Source organism: Puntigrus tetrazona, chromosome 11, assembly GCF_018831695.1.
Source record: "Puntigrus tetrazona isolate hp1 chromosome 11, ASM1883169v1, whole genome shotgun sequence".
Classification (NCBI taxonomy): Eukaryota; Metazoa; Chordata; class Actinopteri; order Cypriniformes; family Cyprinidae; genus Puntigrus; species Puntigrus tetrazona.
In genome coordinates, this window is record NC_056709.1 from 580,476 (window position 1) to 599,647 (window position 19,172).

At 41.1% G+C, this 19,172-nt stretch overlaps 1 protein-coding gene across 1 annotated transcript; it reads left to right on the forward strand.

The window, feature by feature from the left end:
- Window positions 1-5,939: 5,939 nt before the first annotated feature.
- On the forward strand, window positions 5,940-18,896 carry iars1 (isoleucyl-tRNA synthetase 1). The gene is given in 14 exon segments (XM_043252500.1): window positions 5,940-5,945; window positions 6,038-6,168; window positions 7,372-7,452; window positions 7,495-7,603; window positions 8,762-8,776; window positions 11,029-11,200; window positions 11,930-12,042; window positions 12,113-12,208; window positions 13,917-14,093; window positions 14,763-14,883; window positions 14,955-15,077; window positions 15,713-15,843; window positions 16,549-16,693; window positions 18,631-18,896. Coding segments are annotated over 14 exon segments (1,500 nt in total). The 3' UTR covers window positions 18,711-18,896.
- Window positions 18,897-19,172: the final 276 nt, after the last annotated feature.

The following is a 19,172-nucleotide window of genomic DNA, read 5'->3' on the forward strand; positions in this document are numbered from 1 at the left end:
GGCACTCCGGTGAAGAACCACACACACACACACACACACACACACACACACACACACACACACACACACACACACACACACTCACAGAGCATCTCATCTTCACCCATCTACAGATATTAATCTAGAGCCATGTGAGCCCCCCAAGCATTCATGAGCATATAGAGTAATGATTAATAAAATGTTATGTCCATCGCCTTAGAACCATACACACTAAATGCTCCATATGACCTCCTGCCAGCTCTTACCTCCTTTGAATTTGTTGTGATATATTGAATATTTCAATATATATGATACATTTCTCGAATTATCACAGTATATTACAAGAACTCTTGATAAAATCAGAAAATAATAAACTCTGCAAAAAACTACAATTAGATAATACTAATTTAGCTCAACTGATTACCAAGCAATGCTCATTTTGTTCAGTTAGGTAGAGGAGAAGAGTGCATTAGTAATTCAGCAGAAACACATTTATATCAGTTTTATTGGTAGCACTGTATTTCTGGGTATAATATGTCTCCTTCACTTTATCCTTGCTACGTAAAGATTCAGTGTTTTTCAGTATATGCAAGACTTGCTGGAAGAAACCGTTTAGATCCTGCAGAGTCTCACGTTATAATCAGACTAGGCGAAGTGCAACAAAAATTTAAAAAAGTCTGAAGATAGGATACATCAGAGTTGCCATAGTTCAAGGCTCTAGTTTTGTTTATTGGTCTAATCTATTGGTCAGCCCAGGACTAATCACCCTGGAAACTTTGAAATATTCAGTTTAATGAGACTTTTTAGTAGACAGTAAAATCTGAACAACTGATTCACATTAAGAATAGACAATGTAGTATAAATCATGGCAGCATTGGGATATGATTGATGTCTCAGTACCAAGCGAACAAACAGTTCTTCTGCTATTACAAGTGATTAAAGGTAAGCGGTATTGCACTTAGAAGTGATGTTACTCGACTGTACAGAAACATGTAACATTCAAAGAGTGTTTTTAAAATAAATGGTTATATTTTATTACCAAATGGATTGCAGTTATCAAAGGAAATGCTTAGAAATTGCTTTAAGACACCTCAATCACCATAGTTTCAGTTATATTCTCACAGGAACTGGCCACACACACACACACACACACAGACACACACACACAGACAGACAGGGCACACACACACACAGACAGACAGACACACACACACACACAGACACAGACACACACACAGACACACACACAGACCTTTTTGAACACACACACACACACACGTATGGCGTTTGGTAGCCTTGGTAGGGCTGATATGCTCATGATGTTTGAGAATCAAATAGGCATCGCCACACACCTTCCTGACATCTCCTGACTCAGCAGTTCACATCATCTGACCTCTCACCCTTGCACTGTTTGGTCGTTCTTTGAGAGTCTGAGCACAGTTTTGAGGAGACTAGGATCAGAGCCTATCCCGGCGAGTGGAGGGTGCTCTTCAACCGAGAAGATCGATCTTCCTCATACTCTTTCAACTCTGATTCGTTCTCTCTGTCCCTCAGGCTGCTTATCCCCAGTCAACTCCCCGTAGTCGCGCTTGAGAACCTGCTTCAAAGAAGAAAGCGTTGAGGCGCATCAAAAACGTCTTCCTGCCACCAGCTGGCGCCTACGCCCCTGGTGCAGAATGTCCAGAACTGCAAATGGGAGTCTGGCCAGTCTGGAACATCTCAGTTCCTCTTTGATCCTCTGAAGGAGCGTTTAGAGCTCACGAGGACTTCACTCAGTCAGCGCCAGAACTTTGGTTTTGGTTTCAGTTTTATATGCGCATTATGCAAGCAATGTAAATTCACAAATTGAAATACATCAAGTGTGCAGCTTACCGTAACCCACATCTGAGAGTCAATGATTTTTATTTAATAAAGACAGTAACAGCGTTATGAATGAAAGCTAATAAATGCTATTCGATATGTTTAAATCAAATCAAATACAAAATCTGTACAATTTTTCATTTAGAAAGCAGCTGAGGTTGCAGAATCTTGCATAAAAATGTAGAAACATTTGAACAACATTGGGTGTAAGACACAACCTAATGTACCTCTGATAACTTACTTAAGAAAACTGGTTGACTAGGCAACAAAATGTTGATTCTGATTATTTTACTGTAAATAATGTTTTCTTTTTCACTTCAAAAATAGATGCCCAATGTCAATGCAGTTTTTTTCCTGTAGAACTTTATTAACTTTTTAACATGTTTTTACTGTGGTGTTTTACAATCATACGTCGTTTTTAGGGTCCATGAACTTTCACACATTTTCATCTAATGAACCCAGCTTATAAGCCTTTCCGTGATTCAAACAAATATGAACTACTTTCAGCACTAATGTAATAATAAGAAAATGTTTGTAAGCGCATGTTATAATGTTTTCTGCCCTTTACATTTAACAAGCCAGATCAGTGAGTTGTATTTAAAATTAATACTGTACTTTTATTTAATTTATCAAATTAAATCCATCCTTGGTAGGTGCAAAGTATTTTAAAATAACCTTTCAATATTTAGCCATCAACTACCATATCTGAGTGATAAAGTAAAGAGAGGGTTCCTCGGTCCAGAAAGAGTTTGTATACACAGTCATCCTGAGCATCGCTGAAGATGAAGGCAGTTTCTGGGTTCTTGTTTTATCTCTGTAAGTCTCTTTCTGAATACCACAGCTGCAACTCTTCCAGCTTACTTTCCTCTTTGAAAGTGGATCATTTTATCAGAATCTCTTAGTACTGCTTTTCCAAAACATTACATAAGAAGTGTCTGATCGAGGTACAGTGTTGGCGTGTCGTACTTGCCAACTAAGCGTGGCTTGATGACTGGAATGTGAGAGAAGATCTTCAATGGAATGAGAACAATAAGTATTCCTTCCACACTGATTTACCCATACCAAACCATTTTCTCAGCCTTTTTCTTTCTTAAACTCCTCTTCAGACTCAGATGTATTTTTATAGATGTATCAGTGCTTCTCTTCAGCATACCCAGAGATGATAAAGCTCCTTCCGTCCTGTCTGCTCTCAGCTAGGAAGAGGCCATCGAGGTTCCTGTATACAGCGAGAACTTATTGGCGTGAGCCCGACAACATCATGGATAAATGGATCCAGTCTTTCCCTCCAGTCCCTCATTCAGTTCTTCAGAGGCGAGATGGGAAGTGGAGATACAGAGAACACCTCGCGCCTCGAGAGTTTGGCCACAGCAGGGGCCAGTCTGAAACCGATCTGTTTGTGTTCTTGTGTTGCAGCCTGCAGACTCTATACGCGTGGTTTCCCAAACCATCAGGATTAAGTGGACATGCTCACCAACTGAATGCGTGCGGGACCAGACATGGCGGCCTGAAGTGGGCACACGTATATGATCACGCGCAGACCAGACTCACAGAACCTGTCGGAAAGATCCATAGTCACGTTCAGATTTATTTAGTAATCGAAAGAAAAGGAGATATTTATTTCTCACTTCACTCTAAACACTGCTTGAAACCACTTTGCTTGTGATCTTTTAACCTAAAAGTGAGCCATAATGCATTGATCTATCATCTTTAAAGAGATCTCATCTAGAATGCCGTTCGTTCGACATGTGCAGAATGCAAGGTAAAATATCCATTCAATCAATGCTTGAGTCAGTTTACAAACAAAAAAGCGCCACATTTTTTAGGATAAAGAAATGCATTTGAGTTTTTATCTTCATCCTGATTTTGTATTGAGATGTGTATATATTTATGCATCTGGTGGTAGGCTGTTAATACACAGAGCTGTAGATCAATATCACGTTCAGTTTCTAGGGTGATTTATTTTAGGCACTGAAACCGATGTTGTAGCTTATCAGTGATCTCACACATTCTAATATTAACATCCATCCAAGCGGGTGATGGAAGCCAGATATAGTGAATAATATTAGAGAAGGTAAAACTTATTCCAACATGATCTTAAAGACATACTAGTGTTTATGCAAATTTTTACTTTTATGCATACAATATTCTTTTGCAATGTTTAGTGAAGTTTTCACAGAAGTGTCCCAACTACTACAGATGTGTGCTTAGTCATTTCTCATCAGTTTGGTTTGCTCAAGAAATGCTTGTTTTTAAAAGGAGTGTACAGGCGTTGTCATAAGCAGGTTTACGTTCTCTAATACTCAGAAACTTTCTCTTTGTATTAAATCTGGTCTTGATTTGAGTTCATGCATCACCAGGCTGGACCTGCAGGCTCTGCATCTCATGTGAGTGTTGAGACAGTGTGTGGTGTTGCGTGCAGCACGGCTGTTAGCCTCTCTCTCTCTCTCTGTGTGTGTTCAGGGTGAGAATTAGTGCACAAAGACTGCATGCGAGGCCCTGGGGCCCTCTTCAGTGTGCTTTTCTCCATGTGCAGACTGATGTTGAGTCACGCCAAGCGCTATGAAAAAGAGGGATAATAGTCATTCTCAGTGGCTTGGGATGTAGAATAGTAGAAGATAGTAGTACATGGTACGATATGGTTTGATACTCAAATAAACTTCAATTCAATTCAATTCAAAGTTTATTTATCCCATAGCGCTTTTACAATGGCTATTGTTCCAACAGCTTCACAAAAGCAAATTATTACAAGACAAAGCAAAATCGTTCCTGCAGACACTTAAGCAAGTCACCACACAACAGGATGCGTTACAAAACAGCTGGAGTAAGATTACAGTACTTAGAAGTCAAGATAGATTTAGTCAGACAGAAGGTTGAGTTTTCCTAAGCGTCCTTCGCAGGAAGATCATCTCCTCACTGGGTCACTGGAGAGCTCGGTAACTGAATCCTGGGATGCATCCGAGTGGAATAAAAGGATAATTAGAGTGCGGCCATTCATACTGTAGAATCACGATGTACTGTAGCATAGGTTTCTGTTAATCTTGGCCAGTATGCTTTGCTAAAAAGATATGTCTTTAGCCTAGACTTAGAGCTGAGAGAGTGTCTGATCCCCGAACTTGTACTTGAGGAAGGTTATTCCAAAGTTTAGGTGCAAATGTAGCAGCTCGACCTACCTTTAGTAGACTTTTGCTATCGAGAACACCAGGCCCTGAGTTTTGAGATCTTAGAAGCGTGTGAGTTGTAGCGGGGACAGAAGGCTAGTCAGATAAATGACTCGTATTTTAGAGCCCCTTATAAACCACTGGTTTGTATACTGAAATATATGGGTAATGAAACAAAATAAAATTGTACCGTGTCCTCACGGTGTGAGTAGCCAGCAAACATTCGACAGACATATAAAATGAGAAAAATTTATTTTATTCCTTATTACAAATAGCATAGGAGAATTATCTTAGAGTTACTTTTTCTATCACATTGATTGTCCATAAACACACACACACACACAGCACTTTTTTGCCTATACACACACACACATACATACACACACACACATACACATGTCATTACACACACATACACACACACACACATATACACACACATACATACACACACACACATATACACACACACACACATACACACACACACACATATACACACATACACACACACACACATATACACATATATACACACACACACACACACACACACATATACACACACACACACATAAAAGATTCAGAGCAAAATGATCACTTCTTTATAGTGCAAATACCCAGGTTATTTGTACCTTAATGAATTGATGTAATTATGCTTGCTAAATGTATATTATTAGGTGTTTATTTTCTATAACAAATCTAATCATCCTTCCTGCCCGATAGAAGCTGGCCGTCAGTAGAAGCTCGTATGCTGTGCTAATTAATTACCTGCAGCCCAGTAGACAATCTGGTGAAAATCATTCAAATAGATCATGAAGTGAGAGACAGTCAATAGCCCATTTCCTCTTGGCGATTCCGAGTCCTTGTCTTTAAATTAATCTTCATAAATCCTCATTGTTCAGTTACTTAAACCAAGCAGATGATGACAGATGTTCAAGAATGGAGGTTAGGAGTAGGATGTTCTGTTTAGCTTTTTATAGTGATGGTTACTTGAACAGCGTTGTGCTCTCAGTGCTGTGTTTTCCTGGCCTCCTTAGCCTGTTTTTGGTCTCAGGCTCCTTTCCACGCCGTTCATAAACGGGGCTGATGTACACAGAACCCCTGCGTCATCTGATCGACCGGCGTCGGTGGAGAAGGGCGGGAGCATCACTACCTCATGCTGCCTCATGTCAGGTGCACACAGACGTTCTGGTCTAGCATACACACACTGGCAGCCAGATATACAGTTATAAGATATATATCAGATATAAGACCTTGCCAACATTCACATGTCATTTAGCTGGGATCAAGGCTTGATTTCCAGCATCATAATTCAGTCTTCAGTGTCTCATGTTCTTCAGAAATCATAATGCACTGATTTATGTAGTGTTGAAACACTACTACAATTGTTTGAGTGAATAAAAGAAGGATGAAATGGAGATATTGCAGTTCAATGTAAATCTTCACTCTTACTTTTGATCAATTAGCACATCTTTGCTGAATAAAAGTATTTGTTTCCTGACCTCATGGTATTCGGTACCATTGTAAAAAGATTTCTACTTTAAATAAGCGATTGTACTTTTTAACATTCTATTTATGGATAATCATTCCAAGCTTTTAGATATGTACTGTATACAGAAACATTATTTATAACTATATTCCTGCAGTCACTCTAGCAGCGCAATTGTCATAATACATAGAAAACACATTTAATTGATGCAGCTCTACTGTTTTTCAAACAATAATTATATATATCGTTTTATCTCTTCGGATGTAAAGTCAGTGTGATTCAACAGCGGCTGATATCTTCAAGAGATAGTTTGATGGAAGAAAATGAGTGTTTTCCTCCTTTTCTATCCATCAGCGGCTGTAAAAGAAGAAGCGTTTGTGCGCTTTTATTGCGTCTGGTCAGATGTTGAGAAGTGAAATCTGGGCGCTCTTTGCCGTGACATGATTCAGTGTGTCCTTTGCGTCGGCTGTAAACACATTTCCCAAGTACCTGCCTCTGATGAGCTGGACTCCGGTTTGAAAGCCGTCCAGTGCAGTAAAATGCTTTTATAACTTCATGTAGTGTCCTTTGAAGTACTGATGTGTTTAAGTGTTCCTCTCTCGGTGTTGATGACCTGCTGTCAAGAGGCGTGGAGGCCGTCAGGGCCACACGCCTCGGCTTCCTTTCTAGAAATATATACAACCAAACTATTTATTTAGTCATTTATTTTGATTTAAGTCACTGAGATTTAAGCGAGAAGCTCCTTGTTTGGTTGGCCGTGGTTGTTTTGATGTGCCCCAGCTCTGCGCTGGCTGTGCGTGTGTGTGTGTGTGTGTGTGTGTGTGTGTGTGTGTGTGTGTGTGTGTGTGTGTGTGTGTGTGTCAGAGTCTCTGATTGACAAAGCGCGCTCGAAGGCGCCGTGTCTCGGATGCAGTCGGTCCTTCGAGAGCTGGGCCGTGTGATCCGGGACAGGAAGACTCTGCGGTGAAGGTGAGGCGGCTCGTGAGCGTCAGCTGCGTCGTGGAGTGTGATGCTGATCTGCTGACGCTGGGCTCTGTTTCAGTACCCGCTGAAGGAGGTGGTGGTGATCCATCAGGACCCAGAGGCGCTCAGAGACATCCAGTCCCTGCAGAAAGTACATCCTGGAGGTCAGGAGTTCACATGTGCGCATCACGTTTGTTACACAATTGTAAAAATATGCTATTATATTTATAAATATATATATATATATTAGGGGTAGTACGATGCCAGAAATGCAGGTTCATGGGGCGATTCTAAATGGAAGAGTTTATAGTGAACAGAGCGTATGCTTGCTGTTGTTGAGTCGTTTAGGATGCTCTTGGCAAAAACAGAGCGTATTTTCCTCATTATCTTCAGCTGGGATGTTCCTGTGACACAGTCGAGAACAAATAATATACATACACTCTGTGTAATTACTTCCACGGTTTTTGTAATGAGTTGTGATTAATGCCCTAACATGGGAGTTTTTACATTTGCTTATATGTTGCAAAAAATTCACATTCAATCTTAAAATTAATGTAAATACAACATAAAGATATATTGGTGATATTTGTTTAGCAGGAACTTTTTTAGAATGCAGTATCACTGATACAAAGATGTCTTTTCCTTGTATTTAAAGGGTGTGCTTGTGAAGATGTTCTGTGTTTAAATGAATGAAATGTAAAATAATATCTACATTTTTTTTTTTTTCTAGGGTTTATTAATAAAGATAATTCTAATATTTAGTATTGTGCAGGACTACTCTGAGGAAGGTGTTTTTAATGTTTTTGTGTGTGCACATTCATAGCAGTCATAGAGCGTAATCTTTTAATAGATTTTTACCTTTTACTTAGCCATCTTTATTTTCTTAAAGCCGTTCTTGCATCATGTCGCATCATCTCTTGAGTCTAATTATTACATTATATTCATTCATTTCTAATAATGTCGTTTAGCCTGTTACTGTTATTAAATGAGTATCAGCAGAGTTGATGTTTGTAGGAGTAGCATGAGGACATGGGCGCTTTGATCTGAACATTTCAAATGCATAAATGTTTTGATATTTTAAATGTGAAATTAAGAGTCATTGTGATTGATTCACTGAGGAGCAGAAACACACCCGTGCTGCTCAGACAGTGCTGTCGCTCTCAGGAAAGATTAGTGAAATATATATGCATGTATGAGCAGAGAATATATATAATCCTAATTTACTTTTGACCGTTTAAAACGAAGCACTCTAATTATAACAGGAGCATAAATCCTGTTTGACTGTCAGTAACTTATTTTTAGGTAAGAGAAAGTAAAAGTGGAAGTGGTCATTTACAGATGTAGCCTAATAAATATTTACAGATAAACCTGATTTATTCTCAGTGCCAGTTCGTTTTAACATCGCGAGATGTCATCAGATTAGTTTTTACCAGTGAAAATGTACTTAAAGAGGCGTGCAGGGGTTATTCTCACTAGTCAGCTTAGCGTGGAGAGCTCTTTATTCAGAGGCAGCTCATTATGCTAATGCCGCCTCATGCATATTTATCTGTGCTGTTGTAAAAAGGCAGGCAGGAGGCGTGGCGGGTGATTTGAAAGCGCCAGCATTGTCTGCTCCAGCTCGTTCCTCCTGGGCCCTTCTTTATATTCACTCTTTCATTTCCCCAAGCGCTGACTTTGGGTTGTTTCCCACGCTCACAGCCGCTCAGCTCCATGTAATGCGGCAATGCATCATTCAGACAATATGCTGAAAAATAAAATACTCAGAATGGAAAAAACATTTATGGAAATACAACCCCACCAGCCTCTATTTGCCTATATGTTTTTGAAATGGCGTTGCAGGTTCGCCTGGCATATATAAGCGTGTGTAAATGTTGCACACTTTCCCTGGATGGAGATCTGCTGTTCATCAGACGAATCAAGTGTCCAGTGTTTGCTGCTCGTCCGGCGCCCCCTGCTGGCCCGAGCAGTCTGAGCACATACACGTCTGCAGTGAGTGTGTATCCTTCATCTCAGCCCCTGCCGCAATAATTTTATGGGTGGGCGGGCCTCAGAGCTAAAATTAGCCGCTCTGTCTCCGTGTCTGCCGCGCTCGATTGTTAAACACCCCGCGGAGAAAGCGCCGGGGCGGCACACGCCTGCCATTGATCCGTTCGCGCAAATATATTCATGAGAAAATCGCTTCGGAGCAGGCCGTGAAACGCGACGCTTTTCCAGTCGCAGATATTTGAATGCATTCGTATCCGTGGCGGTTCCTGCGGCATATATAGCGCTCTCTGCATTACCCACCTGTGCGTGTCTTTCCTGCGGGTTCTGATGACTTAGTGTGTTATAATCAGGTGCGTGCTTTATTCTGATGATGAACATCGCCGTGGAGGACAATCTGAGCTGCTTTTTATTCTGTTCTCTTAGCGTGAGAGACTCTGCAGTCTCCTGATTTAATGAAGCGGCCTCTCGCTCAGTTCCGCGAGAAAAAAACTGAACCGATCTGGGCCTCAAGGACATCCCGGGTTAGGATGAGTGTGTTTCTTCTTCACTTGCTCATTAATCCATCTTCTAGTTACTGATTATGCTTTAATCTGGATTACAGAATCGGATTGCAAAAATTATCTCACAATTAGATTACAGTTAGATTCAAATTAAACAGAAAGAGCAGTAGATCAACTTATTGATTCTCCTTATTCTTATTAGCCTAGTTCTCGAATATAATCAGAAAGTCTGTTAGTTATGTGACTGTTGAGTGAAGATCAGCCATTATTAGTGTTTCTGGAGCACAGAAGCAGTCATAGAGCAGAGCTATATCTATATCTATCTATATATAATATGAAAAGTATCTCAAAAGTAAATTTTTGCTTAGTAATATGCATTGCTAAAAACTTCATTTGGCCAGCTTTAAAGATGATTTTCTCAGTTTTTGCTTTCTTTTTTTTGCTGTTTCCTATCCTAACAAACCAGACATCAGTTCACTCCAGAGTCACATCATGACATCACACAGAAAATGTAAAAGTTGCGCAGCGTTTGAGCACTGAATGTACGAAAATCATTTCAGTTTTCAGAAAGCGTTTTCTCAGCGTTGCATCACCTGCATTAATGTTTATTAGAAGTATCCCCGTTACACATCTGTGGATGGCTTCAGTCTTTCAAACACATTAAACTTAAAATGTTATGTTGGGGAATTATGCTTTTTAAATGTGCATGAATGATTCAAACGTAAGCACAATATAGTTTGCTTATATTGTAATGCAATGAATGTTAACATTATAACTACAGTTTCGTATGGTTACTACAGTTTGTAAGTAATCTACCCAGCTCTGCAGTGGATGGGTGCCGTCAGAATGAGAGTCTGATAAAACCTCAGAATAATCCACAGCGATCCAGTCCATCAGTGAACATCTGGAAGACCAAACATGAGACTAATCCAGCGTTAAGATGTTTTAAACTCAAATACGAGTCCGTAGTAGCTCTTCCTCCAGTCAAAAAGTGGCGTTTACAAGCTAGACGTCATTCTTCTAGCACTAAAGTGATTCACATCTTGTCATTCACAGAGTTGTGTGATTTGTAATTTTTTCCCATCAGGAGCTGAATGTCCGCCAGCTCACTCTGTCCACTGACAAGGACAAATATGGCATTCGTCTGCGAGCTGAACCCGATCACATGGTGCTGGGCAAACGGCTGAAAGGGGCATTTAAATCCGTGACTGCTTCCATCAAAGAGCTGAAGAGTGAAGAGCTGGAGATCTTCCAGAGGACAGGCATGTACCGCATACACTCATCAGACTCAGAGTCTCCAGGAGAAGGACTGGGAAGCGTGGTGGAGGTAAAAGACCACCAAACAAGCACACGAGTGAATAGCATGCGGCTGAGACGGATGCTGGAGTGTGCTGCGTGTGAAGACGCCAAAGAAAGTCAGACGTCTGGAGGCCTCACAGCAATCCGTTATATAGGATGAATGATTTTTGTGATGGTTCTGCAGCACTTTGCCAAAACTAAAACAGAAAGTTTTTTATTTCATTATATTTTAAAAGATGAATGAAATTGATAATTTTTGAGCACTCATTAAATGAGGAAAAATTTAAAGCGAACAGGACTGAATATATGTAAAAATATAATTAATTACAGTTTTCTTTTTCTTTATGTATTTTCTGATGAACCGCCAGTGGATTTCATGGAGACATAAGGATCATTTTTGGTTAACTTTGTAAACTGGTAATAAGTTGTAAAGGTTTCATGAAAAGGCTCGTGAGTTTGGGAGGAGATCTGATCTGATAGCTCTAAAGCGTCTTCATGCCTCTCTCTCGTGCGCTGATGATGTGAATCTGTTCCTGGAGACTCTGGTCCCTCACAAAGAGTTCATTTAGTTACTCACATGTTCTACCAACAGAAACCTATTTGTAAATATGTAGATTAGGAGCACAGAAGCAGCTGTATTTTGTAGATTGTATAGGTCAAAATTAAACATGGCTCTGTTGTTTTTCCTGCAGGGTCCATCGTGGTGGACGGTCACGAGCTGCTGGAGGACGACCTGCGTCTGATGTACAGCTTCGATCAGAGCTCAGGAACGCCGGCTCAGTACGAGGCTCACTCGGACGCTCAGGTGCTTCTTCTGCTCTCGCTCCGTCTGGACACTCTCCTCGTGACCTCCGCTGACCTCTGTGTTCTCACAGGTGCTGGTTCTTCTGGACGTCACGCCCGATCAGGCCATGCAGGACGAGGGTGTGGCCCGAGAGGTCATCAACCGCATCCAGAAGCTGCGCAAGAAGGTGCTTTCAAAGATATTACTACAATCAAAAATATCTGTCAAACCGAGAGACGTTTCTGTTTACTCTCAATGATTAATGTTTCTGCGGAAACTGTGATAGGTTTTATTTACACTTCATGGATACATGCAACGTTTAAAAAACCCTGCATTTATCATAAATAGAAACCTTTTGTAGCAAATGTCTTTACTGTCGCTTGGTTTAACCGTCCTTGATGAATAAAAGTGTGATGAGAATGATTTCTGAAGGATCACGTCACACTAAAGACCGGAGGAAGGATGCAGGCTGTCGTAAAAAAGTCACGATATCACGATGATCATCAATTCTAAAAATGCTCACGTTTGGTAAACTTTTTATCCAGTAAGAAGTAATGCGTATAAACTACAACAGAAATGGATTTATCGAACAGATTCCTCCATGCGCTCTGAAAAAGTCATGTGTGTAATAGGCGTGATAACTCGAGCGATCTGCATCTAGAAGCTGGTCGTGTTTCTCGTAAAGCAGAAAGACAAGACATCATTTTTTTGTGTTTGATAGATGGAAAGGATATTATTCAGGGGCTTCTCTTAGCGATATGTAGCTCCAGTTTCTCAGGAAGTGAGGGTTAGTTACCGTGACTCTGTTAGTAAGGAAGTGTTTGTGGCTCTCTCTCGGGTCCGGCTCACTTGTTTTCCCAGGCTCGTGAGGATGCTGTTTCACCCCAGAGTTCTGCATGCGTCGAGCGGCTTCATAAAGCTTAATTACCCAGAATGCACCGGAAGACGGGCAGCGCTTTGAAGTTGTGTGGAGTTGAGTAAAGTCGACAGATTCCTTCCCTCGCCCCCTGGCTTACTTCGTGCCTCTTTTTTCTTAATAAACAAAGGTTTTTCCACTGCGCTCTATATGTGAGGGGGAAGGGCCGGGACGCCTGCCAGGCTCGAATTCCTCTCTTATTGAAAGTCCGAAGAAATCGGAGGGAATTTTCCATGGGAGGAATTAATTTTTCAGCGTCCATGCGACAGAAGAGCGTGCTTGGTGTTGTTCAAAGCTCCGAATGCCCAGGCCTGTATTTTCCACAACAAGCCCGTTGGTTTCGTCACGCGTCTGCTTTGGGAAGATGATTAGAGCTCGCTGCCGTCTCCCAGCGCACGTCTGTTTTTACTCTTAAACTGAAGGCCGATTAAATGAGCTGTTCTTCGTCTCTCGAGAGACTCGTGTGAAAGAAATGATCAGCCGAAGAAGCTGCTGATCTTCAGAAAACGCGATTCTTCCGAATCTTAATGAGTTTGCGGCCCGTTACGTAATCATTAATCTAATCATTCTTCAGAATCATCTAATGTTTGGGTATGGTTTCTCATTATTATTAATATTCCTCATTAAATCACTGGAAAGTGACAGGAAGCCCATTTATAATGTTACAGTAGATTATTTCCACAGACATATTAATCAGCACTAGTGTTTTGACTTTCGATAATAATCAGAAATGTTTGTCGAGCAGTAAATCAGTACATTATCATGACTTCTGAAGATCACGTGACACTGAAGACCAGTAATGATGCTGAAAATACACAGATAAATGACCTTTTAACAGATATTCACAGAGAAAACAGTACTTTTATATTGTAATAATGTATTTGCAATAACAGTAGGCGCAGTGTAATATTATATATGTATATATGGCGTGCATGATGTATTTTCTTTGCGTCTTCTTTCTGTTGTGGTGTGTTCTCAGGGTCACCTGGTCCCGTCGGATGAGATCACGGTGTATTACAGCAGTCAGCCGGCGGGAGAATACCTGGATAAAGTGATCCGAGCACACACTGACTTCATACTGGCCACCACTAAAGCTCCTCTCAAGCCCTATCCTGTGGCCCAGAGCTCCAGCGTGATCGTCCAGGAGAAAACACAGGTGACCAGAGCTCTTCCATCAGCAGGCTCTTAAAAAATACAGCTCTGGGTGAACGCAGAACTGCTCGGAGAGAATAAGAATATCTTTTACACCCTGTTTATTCTTTAGAGATGAAGCGTGGAGAAAGTTTGGGCAGTTGATTGATGAAAGTGTTCCTGTTCGTTAAAATGTGTGTGTGGAGAGATGAGAGCTGAAGAAGCTTCAAGTCCAGACGCATATTTTAACACCTTTTTCTAAATGTATTTACCAAACGTTCCACAATCGTGCGCTTATAAACACAGACACGGAAAGCTGCGTGAACACGGCTCATTTAGTTCAGAGGTGCCTCTGTAGTACTGTGTTCATATTTGTAGTACATTTAATATTATATTAATTGCAATTGATTTTGAATTTAAATAAATCTGCCGTTCGTTTACTCATCCTCAGGTCAGCCAAGATATTGGCTAGGTATCACTTTAAGGTACAAAAAATATATGAAATACTGAATACCTCCTGGTGGCACATTAAGGTTTTATGAAGTGAAAGGAGAAACTGTTATTTACAGCCACTGACTTTCTTTTATGAATCTCAGAGTTAAACATCTTTAGCTTTCTGCCGAAGACGAAAGTCACCCACGTCTCGTACGACCTGAGTGTGTGTGATGGCACTGTGTGTGTGTGTGTGTGACAGCTCAAGGGCTCAGACCTGGACTTGACCATCGTTAGAGGTCCGGCGTCTCAGGCGCCTCTGACCTCCGCCGCCTGCGCCTTCGTCAACCTCAGGGTCACTCTCAGGACAAACAGCAAGGTCAGTAAGCTCCTCAGAGAAGGACACGCTCCTGACTGGTGGCGCTGACTCTGGTCCTTCACGCTCTCCTCAGAGGGGTGATCCTGCTGGAGAACCCCAGGGGTGACGACACGCTGGGCGTGGAGCGGCTCAAGAGCGTCTGCTGTAGTGTGTTCGGACTCAACGGTGCACCTGTGACCATATTCAGCGGGAGGACAGGTGAGAAACACCAGCACACCTTCACGAGAACTTCATGTGCACATCCACAATTTAAGGCTTCAGTATCAGAATTGTAAACTTTATGCTAGAGTCTCTCAACTAGTTGCATGTATATTACTAGACTATATATATTTATTAGTAATAATGAAGCACATATCAGTGTCTTCTTCCTAATCCTACCAATACCTAAAAGGAACAACTATTGAAGGAAAATGTGTTACCTGTTCTTTAGTGCAGAGAACGTCATCAAATGCATTTTTTACAGTATTTGTAGTTTTCAACAGGAAAGCATATTTTGGGATTTTTAAAAGTAGTTACATCATAATGTTTCTAATCAAATAATTCAAAAGACATCGCCGTGGGGTTTATTGGCCGAACACACAGCGTTCAGGTAAAACATTCACAAGCAGGGTTTTGACTCTCTTTAAGAGCCCTGCCGTTGATCAGGAGTAATGGCGTGGTTTCATTTAGGTCAGGGTTTGTTTCTTGGCCCGTCTGTCTTTGTTTGGAGTGCAGCGAAGGAGCGCTGTGTGTTTTCAATCAGGTCCTTGATTGGTGTTTGTGTGTGTGTTTCTCGTCTCCTGAGTTTTCACACACAAAGACGTTTTGACGATGTGTGTGTTCGTGTCTTTCAGCGCTGACCGCTGGGACTGACCTGATGTCCCTGAGCGGGAAAACGCTGACGGTGACCTCGGGTTCGAGTCCCGCAGACGTGAGCGGCTCCGACCCTCCTCTGTGTCCGTATGTGAACCTGCAGCTCGTGAACGCCAGTCCAGCCGGTGCGTCTCGCTCTCACCCTCACGTGTGTGTGTGTGTGTGTGTGTGTGTGTGTGTGTGTGTGTGTGTGTGTGTGTCTGTGAACACTTATGTGTGTTTAAAAATGGATCAAAACCGTGGGCCTCTTTAACAAAACTAAATAAAATGTAAATAATAAAAATGACAAAATATAACGATAAAAGCATACGATATATTTATAAAAGCTGCAATACTAAAACACTGCTCACATCAGATTTATTTTAGAGTAAAAGGATAGTCTGTTATTAATTAGCCTTATGTTGATCCAAACCAATAAGACCTCTGTTCATCTTCAGAACACTAATTTAACCAAATGAAGATGAATGAAGGTCAAGTTTGGAAAAACATAAGGTTAATTAAAGACATGATTACTTTTTTTGGGGCAGAACTGTCCCTTTAAGAAGGCAGCTGAGCATGTAGTATGTTACATCTTTATCTGTTTTGTTTTAAATGCATTTTAAAACGTTTGTCGTGTGTTTCTCATTTTGTGTTGAGGTTGGTGTCAATGTTACAGACTGGTGGCTTCAGACACTACTTGTTTTCATAAATTCAGAAACCTTTTTGTTGATGTTTTTTCTTGACTCAAAAGTGCGATGAATCAGAGAGGAAGCAAATTCAGAGACGTGTGTGTGTGTGTGTGTGTGTGTGTGTGTGTGTGTGTCCTGTAGAGTGTCAGACCGGAGAAGTGGCCACGCTGCTCTTGATGAACCCAGTGGGGAAGAACGCCTTGCTCTTCCCCGATCTGCTGCGAGAAGCGGCTAAAGTCTTCGGCCTGAGAGGAAGGAAGCTGCGGCTGTACCTGAACGAGGAGCTGACAGACGGTGAGCTACACGTCTCCTCTCTTTCAGTCACTATATAAAGCAGCTGCATGGAGCCTCTGAAGGGACATGGTTAGCCGCTTGCTAGCAGTTGTGTTGAATTGGTGAATGGTGAATTAATGGCGAGCTTTTTCAGTGCCTTGCGTATTAATAACAGCTTGGGCACATTTTTAATACAGTATAATTATCCAACAATGTAATTGTGAGAGAAAGCATTGAAATATTTTCTTTTTCCTCACATCTGATGTTTATTGCCGGTGTTCAGATCGTAACCCTAATGGGAAGTGTATTATTTGTGGTGTATTGGGAGGTTCATAGTTACAGTTAAAGGAATCAGCTGCTGTGTTTTGAGCACATAACATTTGAACAAAATTGTATAAAAACGAATATGAATCAAATCATGAGGTAGCAGAAGATTCCCAGGCGCTTGTAATGATGCGTAATTTATCTTTAAATGTTACCAAAGACTACCGTTCCATCCAAGCATCAGTGGTATTTTGTTTTATTTCTGAGCACCTATCAGAGGCGTCCGAGTCCTTAGCGGTGAGTGTCCGTGACGACAGGAAGAGGACTTTCACTAGTTCAAAAGCATTATTGATCACATCGTTGATTTCCAACTACGCCTTCAACTGATTAGACACGTTTCTCGTTCACGTCACAGTCTGAATCGACTGATTATGTAATATATGGAGCCTCTAACAGTGTTTGCACTTCCACATATAATATACAAACATAACGTACCGCAGGATATTCAGCAATAATTGGTGAGAATTACGTGATGCATGAAAGAGGCAGTAATATAAGATAGTGTCTGTCATATCCTGTAGTGTTCTCATGCAGTGACCAGGTCCACCTTCACTCCTGACCTCCAGAACTTCAGCATTTATTCATTATTAGTTTATTTAACAGGGACAGTTCACTATAACATTGCTGTCATTTGCATATGTGCATTTGCATCTCCGGTCCCTGGTTAGGCTTTTAATACAACAATAAAACACACACACACACACACACACACACTAACATAAGAACCAATGCAGAAAAGCTGCAATACCTTCACCCTGTTAAATGAAGATTGTGTAGTTCTGGTTGGTTGCACCTCTTCTAGTGATCCTTTCACTACTCTTTTTTTACACTAAATTTTTTTTATAACAACTACTTAACAAACTCTATTTTTGTTAAATATTGCATCGATGCTGTCTAACTGGTTTCTTGTTCGAAACTTCAGGTGTTTGTTTAAATAAAGATGTAACGGGTTTGATAGTCAGTTCAGAAACGTGACTCCAGACAAACCATTTCCTGCATATATAATAAGATACTTTTTAGAGATATACTGTCAAGTGAAAAAGCTAGAACACCCTATTGAATACCGTGACGTAAGAAAAAAAACTCTGGTTATTGGCAGGACTTAAAATTTGGAGAATAAAACCAACAACATGTGAATAAATAATGATCCACAGGACCTGGACACCTCGCCGTCATTGTGTTGAGCCTGAACTCACATTGTGTTGACCTCTCCGTCAAGCAGTGGATCTTAAAGACACAGTGCACAATTCACCACGTTCTGTTTCTCATCTCAGAACCAGAACCCTTTTCTTCTCTGAACATCAGACTCATGCTGTTTGTCTGAAGCCCAGCAGATCAGAAGAAAGTTTGTTTGTTTGTTGATGTCTTAAAGAAAGTGGGTCGTATCCCAGAGGCCTCTGCTGTTCTGCTGTCAGATGTGTAGGGCAAGATGGCCGTCAAGCGCTCGGGTCTTCAGCTCAGAGACGACATGAGTCCATCTAGCGTTTCATCAGAGCGCAGACTCTCTTCATATAAGACGAGAAGCTAGCAGCCTAGCCCCGTCTTCTACAGACGTACAGAGTCTCACAAAGGCAGTGTGTGATTGTTAATGTTGAGTTGTTGGCCGTATCTGATTAATTATGGTTGTGTTTCAGAGCTGGAGGCGTCTTCTCTGCACTCTCTGAACACCAAGACCCTCTACGTGAAGGTTCTTCCTACAACAGCAGAAGCTTAACCAGACCAGACCTGCGTCTGATGAAGATCTGATCCGGATCATGTTTGGTGTTTGTAATGGAAACAGGGAAGGTCAAATAACTCAGATTTCATGTATGTTGGTTGATCAAGTAAAGTTTATAACTGGATCTGTACTCTGTGGGTTTCTGTTGGGAAGCTTTGAATAAAACTTGAGATGCAGGTAAAACCTTTGAAACGATCATTTATCTTTGTCCCCTTCATAGTGCATTGGTTTGCATAGTGCAAACTTCATTGGTTTTAATCTGGCTTTACTTAGACTCTGTCTTCAGAACTAGTTTGACCAACTAGTGGTTAACCAAGGGGTTATCAGTCTTGGATTTCAGATTCAAACTGGACCAATCTACCTTTCTTTCAACAGAATTTAAAGTTAGGAACACTTTTAAGGGTGAAAAATGACTAGCTGCAACCGACCAATGGTGCAGATGATCAATTAGGAAACGAT